This window comes from Pongo pygmaeus, chromosome 16 (genome assembly GCF_028885625.2).
Source record: "Pongo pygmaeus isolate AG05252 chromosome 16, NHGRI_mPonPyg2-v2.0_pri, whole genome shotgun sequence".
Lineage (NCBI taxonomy): Eukaryota > Metazoa > Chordata > Mammalia > Primates > Hominidae > Pongo > Pongo pygmaeus.
In genome coordinates this window covers 96411623-96430120 of record NC_072389.2, presented here as the reverse complement: position 1 = coordinate 96430120, position 18498 = coordinate 96411623, and the positions used below count along the sequence as shown (strand labels likewise).

The 18498-nt window shown below is 39.5% G+C and overlaps 1 protein-coding gene and 1 non-coding gene across 4 annotated transcripts in view; one reads left to right on the top strand and one right to left on the bottom strand.

Annotated features, from left to right (window-relative positions):
• The window catches only part of BLM (BLM RecQ like helicase), a 101416-nt gene that overhangs the window by 47151 nt on the left and 35767 nt on the right, over positions 1–18498 (bottom strand). For all 3 annotated transcript variants that reach the window (XM_054451353.2, XM_054451354.2, XM_054451355.2), the window contains 8 exons: positions 15711–15838; positions 10372–10504; positions 9396–10057; positions 7491–7682; positions 5237–5355; positions 3632–3745; positions 1436–1534; positions 1080–1228 (listed from right to left, as the gene is read on the bottom strand). In XM_054451353.2, the coding sequence (XP_054307328.1) occupies positions 1080–1228; positions 1436–1534; positions 3632–3745; positions 5237–5355; positions 7491–7682; positions 9396–10057; positions 10372–10504; positions 15711–15838 (1596 nt within the window). The remainder of the gene's footprint in view (positions 1–1079; positions 1229–1435; positions 1535–3631; positions 3746–5236; positions 5356–7490; positions 7683–9395; positions 10058–10371; positions 10505–15710; positions 15839–18498) is intronic.
• LOC129014779 (small nucleolar RNA SNORD18) lies at positions 15337–15406 on the top strand. The gene has a single exon (XR_008494314.1). It is a non-coding gene; the product is annotated as a small nucleolar RNA SNORD18 (small nucleolar RNA).

The window sequence follows — 18498 nt, the reverse complement described above, 5'->3', positions numbered from 1 at the left end:
TCAAACTAAAGCGCACACTAATAAATTAGAAGAAAAAAATACTTTAACCTCGGCACAAAACAGTTGTTAAATAAACATTTGCTGAGTGAATAAACCTACCAAAGAATCCATATCTCTACAAACTCAGGTAGAAATATAAAATAATCCAGTACAGCCTAGATAAATATGTGGGGATTGGCCGGGCACGGTGGCTCACGCCTGTAATCCCAGCACTTTGGGAGGCGAAGGTGGGTGGATCACAAGGTCAGGAGATTGAGACCCTCCTGGCTAAGATGGTGAAACCCCGTCTCTACTAAAAATACAAAAAAAACTAGCCGGGCGTGGTGGCAGGCGCCTATAGTCCCAGCTACTCGGGAGGCTAAGGCGGGAGAACGGCGTGAACCCCGGGAGGCAGAACTTGGAGTGAGCCGAGATCAGGCCACCGCACTCCAGCCTGGGCGACAGAGCAAGACTCCGTCTCAAAAAAAAAAAAAAAAAAAAAAAAAAAAAAAAAAAAAAGTGGGGATTTCTTTTATAGTAGGTTTTGTTACTGAAGAATTATGGATTTGGTGGTAACAAGAAGCATTTTGTTGTTGAGAAGAAAACAAAGTAAAAAAGCTATTGGACATAGTATCTGGACTATTTTCAACATCCTGGATTCAATTGGGACCTTAGGGGGAAATGACAAAGCAGGGTCATCTTTCATTTCAAGAAGTATACTCTAGGATATATGGAATCCAAAATTAGATAAGTAAAAACTAATTTATTACTGGGACTATGCCAGGGATGATAGATACGGCATGCAATTTATCCCTACTTCCAAAGTAGGTACTGAAATGGAGTTTTAATTTCAGTAAGTGAAGAAAAGCCCAAGGACTCTGGTTCCCAAACTCTGCTGCACATTGTAATCACTTGGGGATTTTTAAAAAAATACTGGCTCTCAGCCCCAAATGTTCTGATTTAGCTGCCATCGGGTTACAACTTGGGCATGGGGGTGGGGTGGGGTGGTGGCGTTAAAGTGCCACAGGTGATTTTAACATGTAGCAGCTCTGGCAGTCACTGCCCCAGGGCTCTCAAATATGTGACATGAGACAACTTACACCTGAGGTCTGAGAATCTTCAGCTGCGTGAGGATGTCCTTCTGAACCCTGGGATTAGCTGTGGCCGTAAGGGCCATCACCGGAACAGAAGGAAACTTCTGGCGGAGCATATTCATCCTTTTGTAATCTTGACGAAAATCATGTCCCCACTAGTTGGAAAAAAAAAATACTGCTTTTCAGACTACTTGGAGCTTCCTTCTATAAAAAGCCAACACTGCTCAATGTATTAAGAACTACCTTATTCTTCAGTAAAATAGCAGACTAGTTCACTCAATGTGGGTTTTTATTCAGTAAATGCATATATTGTTGGTAGTATGTATTTATCGGTATTTCTGGATATAAAAAACAGTATTTACCTGACTGACACAATGTGCTTCATCAATAACAAAACGTGCCAAGAGCTTCCTCTCATAGAGATTCTCCAGAGTAGAAACGAGTCTGTTACTTGCACAGATCTAGGCCAGAAATATATTAGACATTTAAGAACACTGAAACACATCACCTTATGATTCTGTGGTCTTCAAATTCCATCACAACTTAAGCTGTATTAAAACCTCCATGTAAGGCCGGGTGCGGTGGCTCACGCCTGTAATCCCAGCACTTTGGGAAGCCGAGGTGGGTGGATTATCTGAGGTCGGGAGTTTGTGACCAGCCTAACCAACACGGTGAAACCCCGCCTCTACTAAAAATACAAAATTAGCCGGGCGTGGTGGTGCATGCCTGTAATCCCAGCTACTCAGGAAGGCTGAGGCAGGAGAATCGCTTGAACTCGGGAGGTGGAGGTTGCGGTAAGCCGAGATCGCGCCACTGCACTCCAGCCTGGTAACAACAGCGAAACTCGGTCTCGAAAAAACAAAAACAAAAACACCTCCATAGAAAATTGGTTCTTATTTCAATCTATGAAGAGAATAGCAGAAGTAATAGAAAATAGCAGATCAAATTTTAGAATGTTCACCAACATTAAGCAAACAGCTTATTTAGCAGGTTAGTAGTTCTAAAACTTTAGTCTGCTTCAAGACATCTGAGGGCCACCACACATTTACACTGGCAACAGGGTTACATATCTGGGTTATATGGATGCGTGTTGGCTAGGGGAAAAAATACATATTTTATAGCTCTCTTCATAACAGGGCCTAAAAGCAATGACATCTCAGTAGCAACGAGCACATGTAGCACTCACATCTTGACAGGGACATGTCAAAAGGACAGAGAAGCCAGCTTGATAGAGATGTCTCACTGGTCACATCTAGGACAATTAGAACATCAAAATATTTGATAATTGAATGTAACTCATTGAATAAATTAAGAAGTCATGAGTTCATGCTGTTATCAATAAATATGTGGGCTGGGCACAGTGGCTCACACTTGTAATCCCAGCACTTTGGGAGGCCGAGGCGGGTGGATCACTTAAGGTCAGGAGTTCCAGACCAGCCTGGCCAACATGGCAAAACCCCATCTCTACTAAAAATACGAAAATTAGCCAGGTATCGTGGCACACACCTGTAGTCCTACCTACTTGGGAGGCTGAGGCAGGAGAATCACTTGAACCCAGGTTGCAGTGAGCCGAGCACTCCCACCTGGGTGACAGAGTGAGACTCCACCTCAAAAAAAAAAAAAAAAAAAGAAAAAAAAAGTGTAACCAACAGGAAAACTCTTCCTTATGGCAAAACACCAACTACATTTAAAAAATAATTTTATATCTATCATAGTAATAATTGATTTGGGGAAGAATCATCAATGGATGCTAAAACTTGTGGGTAAAATTCTGATCACTAGCAGGGTATTTACATAGTCTCAAAGCATCCCACAACAGGGTATCTACTAATTACAAAGGCCAAAAAAAAAGAGTAACTTTACAGCGGAGAAGTCTATCAGACACTACCATAACCAAGCGATCAGTTAACTAACATTGTCAGTAATGGGACGAATCGACATCAAGTGCCTCCTGACAGTGGGCATGAGAACATATCACTGTTTCTGTGATATTCAAGGAGTAACAGGAATCTAAGCAGGAGTAAGCAAGATAAACTCAAATTGAGGGACAGTTCTCAAAACGACTGGCCTTCAAAAATGTCAAAATCACGAAAGATATTAAGAGAGAGAAACTGTTTACAAGATTACAGAGAAGGACAACTGAATGCATGCAGGATCTGGGATTTTCTTTTGCTATAAAGGACATTATTGGGACAACTAGTGAAACCGGAATAAGGTTTACAGATTAAGTAATAGTACTGCATCAATGTACATCTCCTAATTTTGATCATTGTACTGAGTTTATATAAGAGAATACTTTGTTTTTAGGAAATGTACAGTGAAGTACTTAGGGCTTAAAAGGATACCATGTCTGCAATTTTCAATCAAATGTGTCAGGAAAATATATGCAGAGAGAGAATAACAAAGCAATTATAGTAAAATGTTACCATTTGGGGTTTCTGGATTAAAGTTATACAAAAATTCTTTGCACTACATATACAAAATTTTGTTAAAATTTTAAAAATATATGTATTCTAGTGGTCTTTAATATATTTTAAAATAATGACGTAAATACAAACCTTTTCTGGAGTGACATATAGAAGTTTTATGATTGGGTCTTTTTTTGATAACTGGAGGTAAATATTTGTAGCTTCTGAGTCAGTCTTATCACCTGTCAGATATGTAGCTGGAATCTAAGTATAAAAGTAGTAAACAATTTCAATTTTATACATTAACCTGACAAAATTACATTTGTCCTTAGGTTTTATAAATATTTTATTAGTCACATATTCAAACCTATCAAAGGAAATACATATCTGAATATAACAAGTATGTAAGTACATACATTTTAAAAAACCCTTATTAAGCATAACTCAGGCAGGGCGTGGTGGCTCACACCTGTAATTTCAGCACTTTGGGAGGCTGAGGCAGGTGGATCACTTGGGGTCAGGAGTTCGAGACTAGCATGGCCAACACGGAGAAACCCCATCTCTACTGAAAATACAAAAATTAGCCTGGCGTGGTGGCAGGTGCCTGTAATCCCAGCTACTCAGGAGGCTAAGGCAGGAAAATTGCTGGAGCTTGGGAGGCAGAGGTTGCAGTGAGCCAAGGTTGCACCACTGCACTCCAGCCTGGGCAACAGAATAAGACTGTCTTAAAACAAAACAAAACAAAAAAAAGCAGAACACAAAATGGTCTTCTCATTGTTTATTTCCTTTTCTTGCTTTATTTTTCATCTTTGTAAATAAGATAAATATGAATTTGGTATACAAGATATTCCAGTCCTACTGTATGGCATCATTTTTTTTAGATAAATGTATTTCAGGGTTTTAAAGATTAATGACAATGAAAGGGCCATAATATCACAAATGGTTGAACAATGGCTACCATCACTGCACTAAGACTTTCTTTGGAAGAAAACCAAACTAGTGGTCTTATCAAGGGGTGGTGACTCATAACTCTTAAAACAGTTATTTTTAATCACAATGTGATTGAGTCGGGGTCTCGCTTTCACCAAGGCTAGATTGTAGTGGCATGATCATGACTCACTGCAGCCTCAAACTCCTGGGCTCAAGCGACCCTCCTCCCTCAGCTTCCTAAGCAGCTGGGACCACAGGTTTTCACCACCATCTCCAGCTTATTTTATTTTTCTGTAGAGAAAGTCTTGCTGTGTTGCCCAGGCTGATCTTGAATTCTTGGCCTCAAGCAATCCTCCCACCTTAGCCTTCCAACTCACTGGGATTACAGGCATGAGCCACCACCCCCACCTACATTGTGAAGAGTTAGGTAGAATGCATTCATTTACTTCCTTAAACTCAGCCATGAGGAAAAAAGACATATGCGTGCAGGCATGCATGTGTGTATGCATTTAAGATATAAGGGAAAGAGAACTATGCTGACCTGGCAGTACTGAAAAAAGAAATGATTTTCTATTAGTTAAAAAACTTTACATCAGCAAAAAATAGCATTGGTTAAAAGTTCTTACTAAGACACATTCTTGTAGAATAAAATCAGATTGAACTACAGGTTATCTGTATCAAATTTTCAGACTTCTGTTCAACTGCAAATTTAACTGCTGTGCTTTATTTTTTACAAATCATGAACTATTTAATAAAAAGGTTATCCAGAGGACTGAAATTTAATTGTTTCTAAGGCATGTTTTTATTAGTATTTTTATAACTTACATCCAAGGAAGTCAGCTTTTGGACTTGATCCACGATTAGTGATCTCAAGGGAGAAATGACAATAGTGACCCCAGGAGAAACACAGGCGGGGAGTTGGTAACACAAACTCTTACCACCTCCTGAAAGAGAACAATGAAAAAATATCTGTCACGTTCTGTCTTGAGAGCATGAATGTAAAAGTTACAAAGAAATCATATCGTTAATAGGACACCAAGGCATATTGTCCCTGGTGCCAACAATTTGCCATACTCAAGTGACTCAAACTATTATATTTAGGCAATTTAAATAATGTGTAAAAATGATCTTTAAAAAAAAAAGTGTTTTTTTTTTTTTTTTTTTTTAGATGGAGTCTCATTCTGTTGCTCAGGCTGGAGTGCAGTGGTGCCATCTTAGCTCACTACAACCCCCACCTCCCAGGTTCAAGCAACTGTCATGCCTTACCCTCCCCAGTAGCTAGGACTATAGGCATGCACCACCACATCCTGCTAATTTTTGTATTTTTAGTAGAGACGTTGGCCAGGCTGGTCTTGAACTCCTGACCTCAGGTAATCCACCCGCCTCAGCCTCCCAAAGTGCTGGGATTATAGGCACGAGCCACTGCGCCCGGCCTAGGACATCTTATATAGACATATATAATAGCAAAGGCAAGAATTAGGGCAGGAAACTTAAAATGTAATGAAATACAGTAAAGTTTTTATTTCTAGTAGTAGAAGAGACTCTAAAAATGACACTAGGATTAAAATAATTACTTTCTATATAATGTTTATTTACTTTTATTATTTATAAATCCCATCACTTTGGGAGCCTGAGGCAGGTGGACTGCTTGAGCCCAGGGAATTTGAGATCAGCTTGGGCAACACGGTGAGATCCCGTCTCTACAAAAAATTTAAAAATTAGCCAGGTGTGGTGGCACATGCCTGTAGTCCCAGCTTCTTGGGAGGCTAAGGTGGGGGGGATTGTTTGAACCCAGTTGAAGCTGCAGTGAGCTGCGATAGCACCACTGTATTCCAGCATGGGTGACAGATCAAGAGACCCTATCTCAAAAATCATAAGAAATAAAAATAAAATAAACCTTTTTTGGAATATTTACACATGCACTATATCTATATTATAATTATATATAATATGTATATTGTATTGTATATAATATGTCTATTATATATAATTATATATTATATATCTCTCTCTCTCACAAGTGGTTGAAATTGGGGTGGAAGGACCTTAAAAATGCCCTCTTGAAACCCTAAAGGACAATGGAAAGCCCTGGAAAAAAAAAATCAATGGATTAGATCATTGCCAAGGTTTTTTCCAGGGTTAGAGTTCTGAAACACCAAAATAGGGTTGAAAGGAAGGCACAGAGTGATTAATAAATCAATAAAAATTGAAATGCTGATTATTAAGCCAAGGCTATCTAAATCTAAAAACCAGGATGAAAAAGTTCAGATGCCCAGTCAACATTATACAATAATGACAGCACTAGCTAACTTGCTAAAGGTCACAAGTCAAGTGATAGACAGAGGGAGGACTACACGTAGGTACTGAAACTGCAAATTCTCCATGCGCTCTGCCCTGTTTATTTAATATTCTCATGTGAATGACTATAAATCATTGAACAGCTGTCATAAGCTTTAACAGCACAATGAATGTCCTAGACTCTTTAAAGCGGGGCCAACACAATATTGTGCTAAATGATTTTCATTTAATCCTCATGCCACTCTGTGAACCAGGTACTTTACTGCGATCACCATTGCACACATGAGAAAATGGGTCCAGGGAGTAAAGTGCCTTGCATATGGCCACACTGCTGTGAGCAGCAGAGCTGTTCTTTAAGTCCAGGCCTTTGGTCCATAGCTGATGGACCACTACTCATATATGCATACATGATTTAACCACTAGGCAACACCAGATTGTTGCAAATAAACTGCCAGAAATGGTCATGGTCTCTGACAGTGATTTTTCCATTTAATTTCCAAAATTGCTTAGACTAGAAAAACGAAAAATTCCCAAAGAAAAATTCTAGATCAGTTCAACACAATGAGCTTCGAGTTGAAAATCTTACAGGGCTATAAACTTCATGATGTCAACAACCAGAACAAAGGATAAAAGTAATATACTTTCTTACTATGGTACGGGAGGTTTAAGAGGTCCCTAAATGATAGAAATACTGTGTAGGTGGTCTTTTTATTTCTATTAAAGAGCTTTCATTTAACATCTGCCAATGGATTCCTGCCAATTCACTTCTAAAAATACATACCAGTCGGCATCAGGATAAAACAGTCTTCACCAAGCAGTGCAGCATTGATCGCCTCTAGCTGATTAGTTCTAAAATTATGCAGGCCAAATTTTTTATGAAAAATCTTCATCATTTCCTTTGTATGAGGAAAACTAAGACTTTGGAAACGCTCATGTTTCAGATTTCTGGATGCTAAATTTTGTGCTGACTTGTCTAGGAAAATAATCAACATTAAGAAAAATCAGTGCATGAATACAGTGAAAGTACAGCTTTAACATTTCCCTTGCCCTGCAGAATCACTGGCACACGTCTCCCTGCAGCACAGCTCTTAAACTCCTTCCTGGCATTCCTTCCCTACAAGTCTCAAAGCCACCAAAAACTTGCCAAAGGCCCAAATCAAGTATTTCCTTGACTTTTTCTACAGCACCTACCACTACTTTTATTCCTTCCTCTTCTCCCTCCTCCAACCGTGACCACCAAGACAATCATGGTTTTCTACTCACTTTAAATTCCCTTTCCTGGCTCTACTTCCTCCATCTGCTCCATAAATAGGGGAGGGAGTCTTTCAGATATTTGGGACTGGGCTCTGTAGACATTCTTTTTTGGAGCTTTCCTAGTCCTATGATCTTAAACATGACCTGTGTGCAGCAAATGCGTACACCTCTCTTAAGACCCAACTGACACCATCTTAAGTTCCAGTCCTGCACACAGCTCCCGTTGTCTGCAAGACATTGGTACCTGAATGACTTACCAGCACTTTAACCTCTAGACTTAAACTAGCCCTTCTCAGCTTTTCTCCAAATCTGACTCTGCCTCCTGACTCCCCTGTTTGTGTTACTGGTGTCACAGTTTTCCCAGTCATCAGTGTCTGAAACCTTGGAGTCATCTGAGCTTCCTCAGGCTCTTCTTTCATAACATCTCTCACACGTGCCACTGCTCTGCAGCCTGGCTGTCGCAACTCCGGTTCAGCACAGAGAACAAGAGGTACTCACGGAGCTCTGGCAGTTACGCTAACCCCAACACTCAACTGTCTCAAGATAATTGCAAACATCAAGTATGACACATTCTAACATGATACAAAAATAAATCCATTAATCGTTGTTTTAAAGGTCAGCAGCGTAACTGTAAGAACAACCTCCGTGGTATTAAGTCATCGATGGCAAAAATAGGGAGGGCTGTAATTTATAAACTTATTTCAGCTAAAAAATACTTTTGATAACTTTATAGGGTTGATGTAAGGTTTTAAAATTATTTTTGGCTTTTCTCTGGAGCCTTAACAGTGGCTAATTTCATTCCTCTCAAAACTTCTCTCTCACTAAGCTGTAAGCTCCAGGAGGGCAGGAACTACTTAGTATTTGTTATTCATCTTTAAATGATCAGCGCCCAGCATAGCACATGGCATGCAGTGAGTCCTTAGGCCCAAAGAAGTAGTTTGACTGATTTAAGACACTCCTGACTTCATATCCTTTTTAGACTACTCTATATTTTAACATTTTAACACATAAAACATGCCTCTCTAGTTTGTATTAATCGATTCTCATCAGTACAGAATTCTAAATTACATTTTTAGCATGAGAATTCATTTTTGCTTTTGCCCATCCCAAAATCATTAAAAACTTGGCCCTCATGAGTTTATTGTTTTAGGAACCAAAAAATGTTAATTCAAAGGCACATCACATTTGTAATGACTTTAGAGCCTTACTACAATAGGTTATAATTACACATTTTATAAAACTACAGCTGCTATAGAGACAAAAGAGCAACTTGCTTTTGAAATTGTGATTTGTAATTCATATCATCAGTAGAAATTTGCATAGCAACAATGTGGTTTTCAGGCAATGATGATCTGCTATGGTTTTTCTTATATAATTCCTATTTTGGGACAGTTTTGTTTTCATATAAGCATTCAATTTATTTTAAACTTACCAGTGTAATTCTGAATTGACTCTGAGAAGTTTATATTTTGAGCAGTAGATGCCACTGGAAGACAGTTTGTCTTGGCTGAAGAAAGTCTTTCTGATACTGATTTAATTGGCCGACCTTCCTTGATGGGTTGATAGGCAGCTGTGGAAGATTTGCTGGCTGCTAAATTATGCATTATGTTTTCCCAGTCATCATCATCATCAAAGTCATCTATGTCAAAATTATCAATATCATAGGAAGGTTGGGTTTCTCTTTCTAAGTCATTTATTGAAGCAGTATGTTTATTCTGATCTTTCACAGCAGTGCTTGTGAGAACATTTCCTGGGAAATAAGAGCTTTCATTTTTTTTTCCTAGTCTCGGTGTTTCAGCCCAGTTGCTACTTACAAAGGACTTCTGTAAATGGGTATTGAATAAAGGCCTTTCAAAAAGATTCTTCCTGGTGGCAGAGAATCCTGTCTTTCCTAGGGTGGTAGTCAGTAAACAGTCCCCAGGGGAAACAGCATTTGAGGGAAGGTGTGAAAAATTCAACTCCTTCATAGAATTCCCTGTAGGGCAGGAATCACCCTCCATAGGGCCATCAAGTGAATCAGGCCTGCATCTCCACATTGAGCCAAGAAGACTGGCATCACTTTTATTAAAATCTACTTCCGTTAGAAGTTTCCTTCTGAAGAGAGAAAAGAGAACAACGTATTAAATATAAGTAGTTTACTCTGGTAGGCCACAAAAGCAAATCTGTAGTTTTCATACCAAATAGAAATTGTAGCAAAATATATTCGTTTTTTTCCCAATCTTAAAAACATGAATACGAATGTTAAAGGAGTGGTTTGAAAAGTAAACAAATTTAAAACATAGTGGCATGATGATCATCCTTATGCCATTTCCAGGCCAGAAAGCCTGAACATTTTGCCCTGTCCATTTTTCACTTAGAGTGGTAGGAATATAATCAGACATATTCCAGAAGGGGGAAAATCAAGATACCTTATGTTCCGCTGCTGAAGCAGTTCGTTCCCACAATCCAAAAGTTTCAGTTTATCATCAGGAATAGTATCAATTAATTTACAGATGTGCTCCATCACGTGAATAAGCTGCTGCTGTAAACTTATCTGTCCAGCTATAAAATAATTATGTTGTTAATATTTTTCTTTGAAAAAAAAAAAAAAGTTTTGGCTAGGCGTGGTGGCTCATGACTGTAATCCTAGCCCTTTGGGGAGGCCAAGGCAGGAGGACTGCTTAAGTCCAGGAGTTCAAGACCAGCCTGGGCAACACAGTGAGACCCTGTCACTAAAAAAAAAAAAAAAAAAAAAAAAGTCTTAAGATCTTGATTTCTTTCTTTTCTTTTTTTAAAGTGGGGCTGGGCGCGGTGGCTCACGCCTGTAATCCCAACACTTTGGGAGGCCGAGGAGGGTGGATCACCTGAGGTCGGGAGTTCGAGACCAGCCTGGCCAATGTGGTGAAACCCCATCTTTACTAATAATATAAAAATTAGCCGGGCATGGTGGTGCGTGTCTGTAATCCCAGCTACTCGGGAGGCTGAGGCAGGAGAATCGCTTGAACCTGGTAGGTGGAGGATGCAGTGAGCCGAGATTGTGCCATTGCACTCCAGCCTGGGGGACAAGAGTGAGACTTTGTCTCAAAAAAAAAAAAAAGAAAGAAAGGGGGTCTGGCTCTGTTGCCCAGGCTAAACTGCAGTGGTGCAATCACTGCTCACTGAACCCTCAAACTCTTGGGCTGAAGAGCTCCTCCTGCCTCAGCCTCCCAAGTAGGTGAGACTACAGGCCTATGCCACTGTGCCCAGCAACACAACACATCTTTTTCTTTTTAATTAATTATTTTTTGTAGAGACAGGGTCTTGCCATGTTGCCCAGGCTGGTCTCACACTCCTGGGCTCAAGTGATCCTCCCACCTTGGCCTCCTAAAGTGCTGGGATTACAGGTGTGAGCCACTGTGCCCAGCCAAGTCTTAAGATTTTGAAAGTCACATATGTAAAATGTGAAGCAGTGTAAAAACAAGATCATAAACAACCATATATTGTCCTATTATCTTCCTGTGAATTAACTTGAAATTGGGTTGTCTCTATGCTTTATCATAAGAGCTCATAACTTTTCATTTAATTTCATAATATTTAATAAATAATATTTCTTGGGGTAAGCAAGGTCATTGGCTGGAACAAAGGTTTATCAGTTAACTATGATTTTATTTTCAACTAACGTCATGTGCAAAGCTCACTGCGCCAACACAAAGTGTATTGTTAAGCGTTGGACAGGCAAGAGCCCTACCTGTTGTTTTGATCTGCCTGGACTCCAGGCTTCCCTTTAATGGTAATAGTATAGCACCAAGATTTCCTATTAGACCTACCCTTCCCACTCCCTCAGTAGGCATCTGACACAAGGCAGCTCAGTGAAAATTAACTCTGGAAATACTTAGGACTGACTGGGAAAAAGTACCTCCCTTTTTCCAAGCTTAATATGATTCTGGTGGCCATTTCTGTCACCTTATAAAGAAAGACAGATTTCAAATAAGATTGATACAAAGGAAAAGTAGAAAGCAGGTAGAAAGAAATGGAGGTTTGACCCGGAGAGATGAGACAGAAGAGAGGAGAGAGAAGGCAAGTGAGAGAGAGAGCAACTCCTGATATGATGTTTGAACAACTGAATCCTGCCAGCCCACTCCCATTTTAAAAATTAAGCCATAACTAATAAATAGAATTTCAAAGCAGTTGAGGTTTTATTTCATTTTATTTTTTGAGACAGATTCTCACTCTGTCTTCCAGGCTGGAGTGCAGTGGTGCAATGTCGGCTTACTGCAACCTCCGTTTCCCCGGTTCAAGCGATTCTCCTGCCTCAGCCTCCTGAGTGCCTGGGACTACAAGCACACGCTACCACGCCCGACTTTTTTGTATTTTTATTAGAGATGGGGTTTTGCCACGTTGGGCAGGCTGGTCTCGAACTCCTAAACCTCAAATGATCCACTCGCCTCGGTCTCCCAAAGTGCTGGGATTACAGGCGTGAGCCACCGTGCCGGCCCTTTTCTTCATCTAAAACCTCAACTGCGCCTGGGCATGGTGGCTCACACCTGTAATCCTAGCACTTTGGAAGGCTGAGGCTGGAGGATCACCTGAGGTCAGGAGTTCGACACCAGCCTGGTCAATGTGGCGAAACCCTGTCTCTAATAAAAATATAAAAAAGCTGGGCATGGTGGTGCATGCCTGTAGTCCCAGCTACTCAGGAGGCTGAGGCAGGAGAATCACTTGAACCTGGGAGGCAGAGGTTGCAGTGAGCAGAGATTGCGCCAGTGCACTTTAGCCTGAGTGACAGAGCGAGAAAAAAAAAAGATGAAGAAAAGAAAAAAAATGGCAGTAGGAAGCAAGGACAATAGACGCCTTTGCCACCTCTCAGGCCTGAAGTCTGTGAGAGTAAAAAACAGTTTAGGTGGGCTGCAGGGGAAACAGTACATATCCTCAGAAAACAATTAGAGAAAGAAGGGGAAGAAAATGATCAGAGAAGAGGATGAGGCTACAGGGACACTGCTGACACAGCAGCCAGTTAAATGGTTTACAAGCCAGGAAGGACAGGAAGTGAGGACAGAACACGGAGTGAAGATGGCAGGGTGAGGAAGGGCATCTGCACAAGAATGGCCTGGGAAATCTGGACTTCTGGTGACTGAGAGAATGTGAGGTATGAGATGTAAAATGGAATTGCTGAATTCCCATCTTCTGTTTTCTCTGCAAGGAAAACAAGCATCAGATTGGAAAGAGAATACCCAATGGTCTGATGGAACTGAAAGCCAAGACAGGCTCAGAGGGAGATAAAAGGGGGTACCTAGCTATCAGAAACCAGTCCAAGACTCCTTGTCTAGACAGATTATACCTCAGAGTACAAAGGAAACCTGCAAACAGGATCTCAGAGCTCCTGTCACTGACACGTGTGTGAGGCATCTAGTGAATAAGAGAACTGATGGAAAGTGAGGACAGACAAACATTGTTCTAATTTTCAAAAAATTTGAAAGTGATTGCCAAAAACTACAGGCTGGTGATTTGATATAAATTCAAAGCAAAATTCTAGAGACTGTTATCAAACAGCTGCTTTGTGAGCTCTAAGGGGGAGGAAACAATAATAGAGTTAGCAAAAGTTCATAAAAACAAACCATCCATCTTAACGTATTTCCTTCTTTAAAAGGACTATTAGACTGGCAGATAACAATAGCTACCATTTATGAAAGGCCTGCAGTGTACTAGGCACTTTACCTTGAATCCTGACAACTACCCAGCAAGGTAGATATCATTCTCCTCATTTTATAGAAGAAAAAACTGAAGTCCAGAGAAGTTTAACGATTTGCCATAGTCAGATAGCCAAGAGTAGGAGGAGACAGGTTTCTATCACAGGTCTGTAGCACTCTAGAGTCAATGTTCCACCCATTCCTTCTTGCTGCCTCACACCTCGAACTTTTTGGAGTCACATAGTCAAGTCTTTTGTGTCTCCATGGATAAAGAACAGAAACATGGTCTGAAGACAGATATGTAACTAGCTGAACAAGAAGTGGTGATGAATGGACTGTTGTAAGCCAAGAGGGAAGCCTCTATTGACGTGCTGTAGAACTCTGTCCTTGCCCCTGTTCTAGCTAACCATTTTATTAGTGAAACTTAGCCCCTGTTCTAGCTAACCATTTTATTAGTGAAAATGATACAGAGACAGTATAATGCAGTGGTTATCAGTGAAAATTCAAAAGCCTCAAGACTGCTGTGTTCAGATCCTAGCTCTGCAGCTAATTCTATGACGGTGTGTAACTATTTAACGCTCCTGTATCTTAGTTTCATTATCTGTTAAATGGGGATAACAGAAACTACCTTAAAGTGGGCCAGGCGCGGTGGCTCACACCTGTAATCCCAGCACTTTGGGAAGCCGAGGTGGGTGGATCACAAGGTCAGGAGATCAAAACCATCCTGGCTAAAATGGTGAAACCCTGTCTCTATTAGAAATACAAAAAATTAGCCAGATGTGGTGGTACACACCTGTAATCCCAGCTAATCAGGAGGCTGAGGCAGGAGAATCGCTTGATCCTGGAAGGCGGAGGTTGCAGTGAGCCGAGGTCGCGCCACTGCACTCCAGCCTGGGTGACAGAGTGAGACTCCGTCTCAAAAAAAAAGGAACTACCTTAAAGTTTGAGGTAGTTTATTGTGATGACTGAATTAGTTAATATTGTAAGGCACTTTATAAGAGTGCCCAGCACATCAGTTATTTCATGAATATCTCTAAAATAAATTGAGTCCAAAATAAACAACAAAAAAACTGGAGGAAACAAAAACAACACACAGAGAACACTACACACATGACCTGCACATGCATGCAGACATCGCTAAAAAAGCCCAGCAGCCCTCAGACTCGAATGCGCGACAGAGATATTCAGAGAACAAAGAAGAGCTCTTGGAAATTGCCTTGATAGAAATTTTAAAATTCCATAGAAGAGTTAAAGATAAAATCAAGGAAATATCCTAAAAAGTAGAAAATCAAGAGATGAAAAATAGAAAAGATAATTAATGGAAGTCTAACATGCAAATCATAGAAGTTCCAGGAAGAGTGAAAAAGAGAAAAAGAAAGTAAAAAGAAATAATGCCAGAAAAATGTCTATAAGAGGATGTATATTTTCAGACTGAAGGTGCCTCTGAGCAGCAGACACCAAGGGTGGGAAGGGGGAGTGTCGTTTATCAAAGTCTTGCACTGCTATCTGATCATTTACACTAGATATTTAATAAAAAATAAAAAATGAATTAGAAACAAAACAAACAAGCAAACAAGTATTTAGCTTTAAATGAACATCAAGACCCAGACCCAGACTCAGAGTATATACAAGGGAGAATAGGAGGATAAAAGGTCAAGAAAGGAATTTCTAGCAAGGAGGGTTAAAAGACCTAATAATAAATATTTAGTCAAGGGGGGGAAAAAAACTCTATTATGATGAGATTACGCTCTGTGGTCCGTGTTTCTGAAACACATGATTTTGTGGAAGTTCTCATTTGTAAATAAAAATTTAAAAACCTCCTAGAATTAAAGTTGCAGATCTTGGCTCAGTATGAGAGATGATTTCTAACAAGTAGCATTTTCAAAATAGGGAATGAACGCCCTTGTGAGAGCATGAGTTCATGAGTTGTTCAGGCAAATGCTGGCTAACCAGTGAACAAGGTTATGACATTAGAAGAAAAGAGACAACAAATCTGCCATTTTATAACATACAGCCACAGGTTCAAAACACAATCTTTGGGTTACGTTGTTTTCAAAAGTAAGTAGTTGAAATACATGGTATGTCTAAAATATTGTTTGTACCGTCATAGTCTGTGCTGGTTTCTGGATTCGGCTCCTGCATACTCATTTTCTCAGGTTTTGACAAAAGATCTTTTGATGTGCTAAGAACATCCTCTTTTCTGTCAGAGGTGTCAAGGTCCTTTAACATACTGCAAATAAAAAAAATGTTAAGCCAATCATACTACAGGCTAGACTCAATAAATGTATAATTTTGAAACCCTTAATATTTTTCTACAACTGATCAGACAATATATAACAGAAAAGAGAAGTAGCTTTTTAAATTTCCTCAATTATAAAACTTCTTTAGCTGGTCCTCAAAGTTGTCCCTCCTCTGGCCCCAAGAGCCCTTTTCAACTTTATCTCCAATTACGTCCTTTCAGTAACACAAGGGTTCAATCATACTGTACCACTTACATTCTTCATATAAGCCCTGCATTGCCTATTTTGGGGATTTTGCCACTGATCCTCTCAGTTTGGAAAACCTGCCATTCCAATCTCTTTGTACCCAAATCACACCTGTTCTTCTAGCCCCAGCCCAAGCATTACTTCTCCAGCAAGTGATTATTAATGTCTCTTTTTTCTGAGATTTCAAAGCACTTTTTTTGGACTTCTCTTATTATGCAAATATATGTATATGTGTTTTTGTGTGTCTGCATATATAATTACCTCACCACACAGATTATACAAAAACATATTAACATATAAACCTGGTCAGTCTGATTAGATAGAAAAAATACTTTACAAATAACAAGATAAATTAGTACTGAATGAGTGTTAAAGAGAGGATACTGTGGAAATCCAAAGAAAGGTAACATTTTTTGGAACTTGAGAAGGCTTTGCCAAGGAGATAAGATTTAAGCAAACTGAATGACAAGTATGGGGAAAGTGTCTGTCAGACTATGAAAGAAAGATTTTAAAAAGGACAATTCTATTTGCTTGACATCTGGGAATCAACCTTATTTTCCTAAAGAAGAATTTTGGAATGCAACTTTCTAACTAAATCAAAACAGTGTGACTTTTTAATATTGTTTTTTAAACAATAACATAATTAAAGAAAATGATATGCTTTCTAGATTGTTGGTTTGACTCATTAAGACCATTGGTTTATCGCAAGGGCATAAGCGGAGATAAAGCTGAAAAAGGTAAATTGTGGCCAGAAGATGGAGAATCTTGAGGGCCAGCTACAGAGGTTTTGGAAAAGAGGAGTTTGAAAAACAGGTCTCTCTTCTCTGTTATACACTGTCTGACCACTTGACTTCTGAAATTCAGAGGTTACAACCAGTATTTTTTAAAACTGAAATAAAATGTAGCATAGAATTTAAGCTGTGCATTGCACAAAAAATACTGTGAAAATTCTATTTCAGTTTTATAATATATACACATATGTATACTAAGTTACAATGGGAAATATACAAAGAGAGTCTACCTTGGAAATACTCTGTAAAATAAGCTTTTTTAATTGCTAAGACTCTAGGAAATTTATTTATGGTATGACAATTTGATAAATTAGGTAGTCATTAAAAGGAATTAAATATGTAGCAAGTGGAAAATGATTTAGAAATAATGCTAAGAGAAATAAAGGAGAATATAAAATTATAATTACATGTTGATTACAACAATGCAGAAATCAAACACACATGTAGAAAAGGCTCAAAACTGAAGATGGATAAAGAAAACAGTCAGAATTGTGGGACTACTAGTATTCCTTCTTTCTCTCTCTTTTTAATTTTTTAGAGATGAGGGTCTCGTTATGTTGCCCAGGCTGGAGTGCAATGGTTACTCACAGGCGTAATCACAGCATGCTACAGCCTTGAACTGCTGGGCTTAAGGGATCCTCCTGCCTCAGCCTCCTGAGTAGCTGGGACTACAGGCTACTACCATGCCACCGCACCCAGCAGTGTTCCTTCCTTCTTATTTAGAATCCTTGTTAAAATGATTATATTATTTGTGTAATACACATTTTTAATAAGTAAAGAAAAAAGCCAGGCATTCAACAAGGAATCAGTATGACACCAGGGAAAGCACTACAGTGGATCTGAGTCCATCTGTCATTCATTGTATCATCCTGGGCAATTCCTTGCTCCTCCCTGGGCCTCAGCTGTTTCACCTGGTAAATGAGAATGCTGGTTTAGAATTGAGACTCTATATAAACTTTTCCTCAGTTTAGTATATATTATACTCTACCACTCAACTGGTCTGAGAGTGAGACTGGGATGAGGACAAAGTAACACTGACACTTAGCAATTTAAGCTGTTGATGAGTCGTGTGGAGTATCTATTTTTCTCGTAATACTACCAATTAACAATAATCATGTCACCAATTTGCTAAAATCGAGTGAATAACAAATACAATGGCCAATTCTATCCTGTAGGATTTTTTTAAAAAGTACTAATGTCCTAATTCACTTCCCATATAATGGCTTAGCTTTGTGTCATTTCAGGTCAGGTTTGGAAATATAATATTTTTAGAAATATATTCCTTATGTCAAAATCAACTATATAAGGCCAGGCAAGGTGGCTTATGCCTGTAATCCTAGCACTTTGGGAGGCCAAGGCGGGTGGATTGCCTGAGTTCAGGGGTTCAAGACCAGCCTGGGCAACATGGCAAAACCTTGTCTCTACTGAAAATACAAAAAATTAGCCAGGCATGGTGGCATGCACCTGTAGTTCCAGCTACTTGGGAGGCTGAGGCACAAGAATCACTTGAACCCGGGAGGTGGAGGCTGCAGTGAGCTGAGATCACACCACTTCACTCCAGCCTGGGTGACAGAGCGAGATTGTCTCAAAAAAAAAAAAAAAAAAAAAAAAAA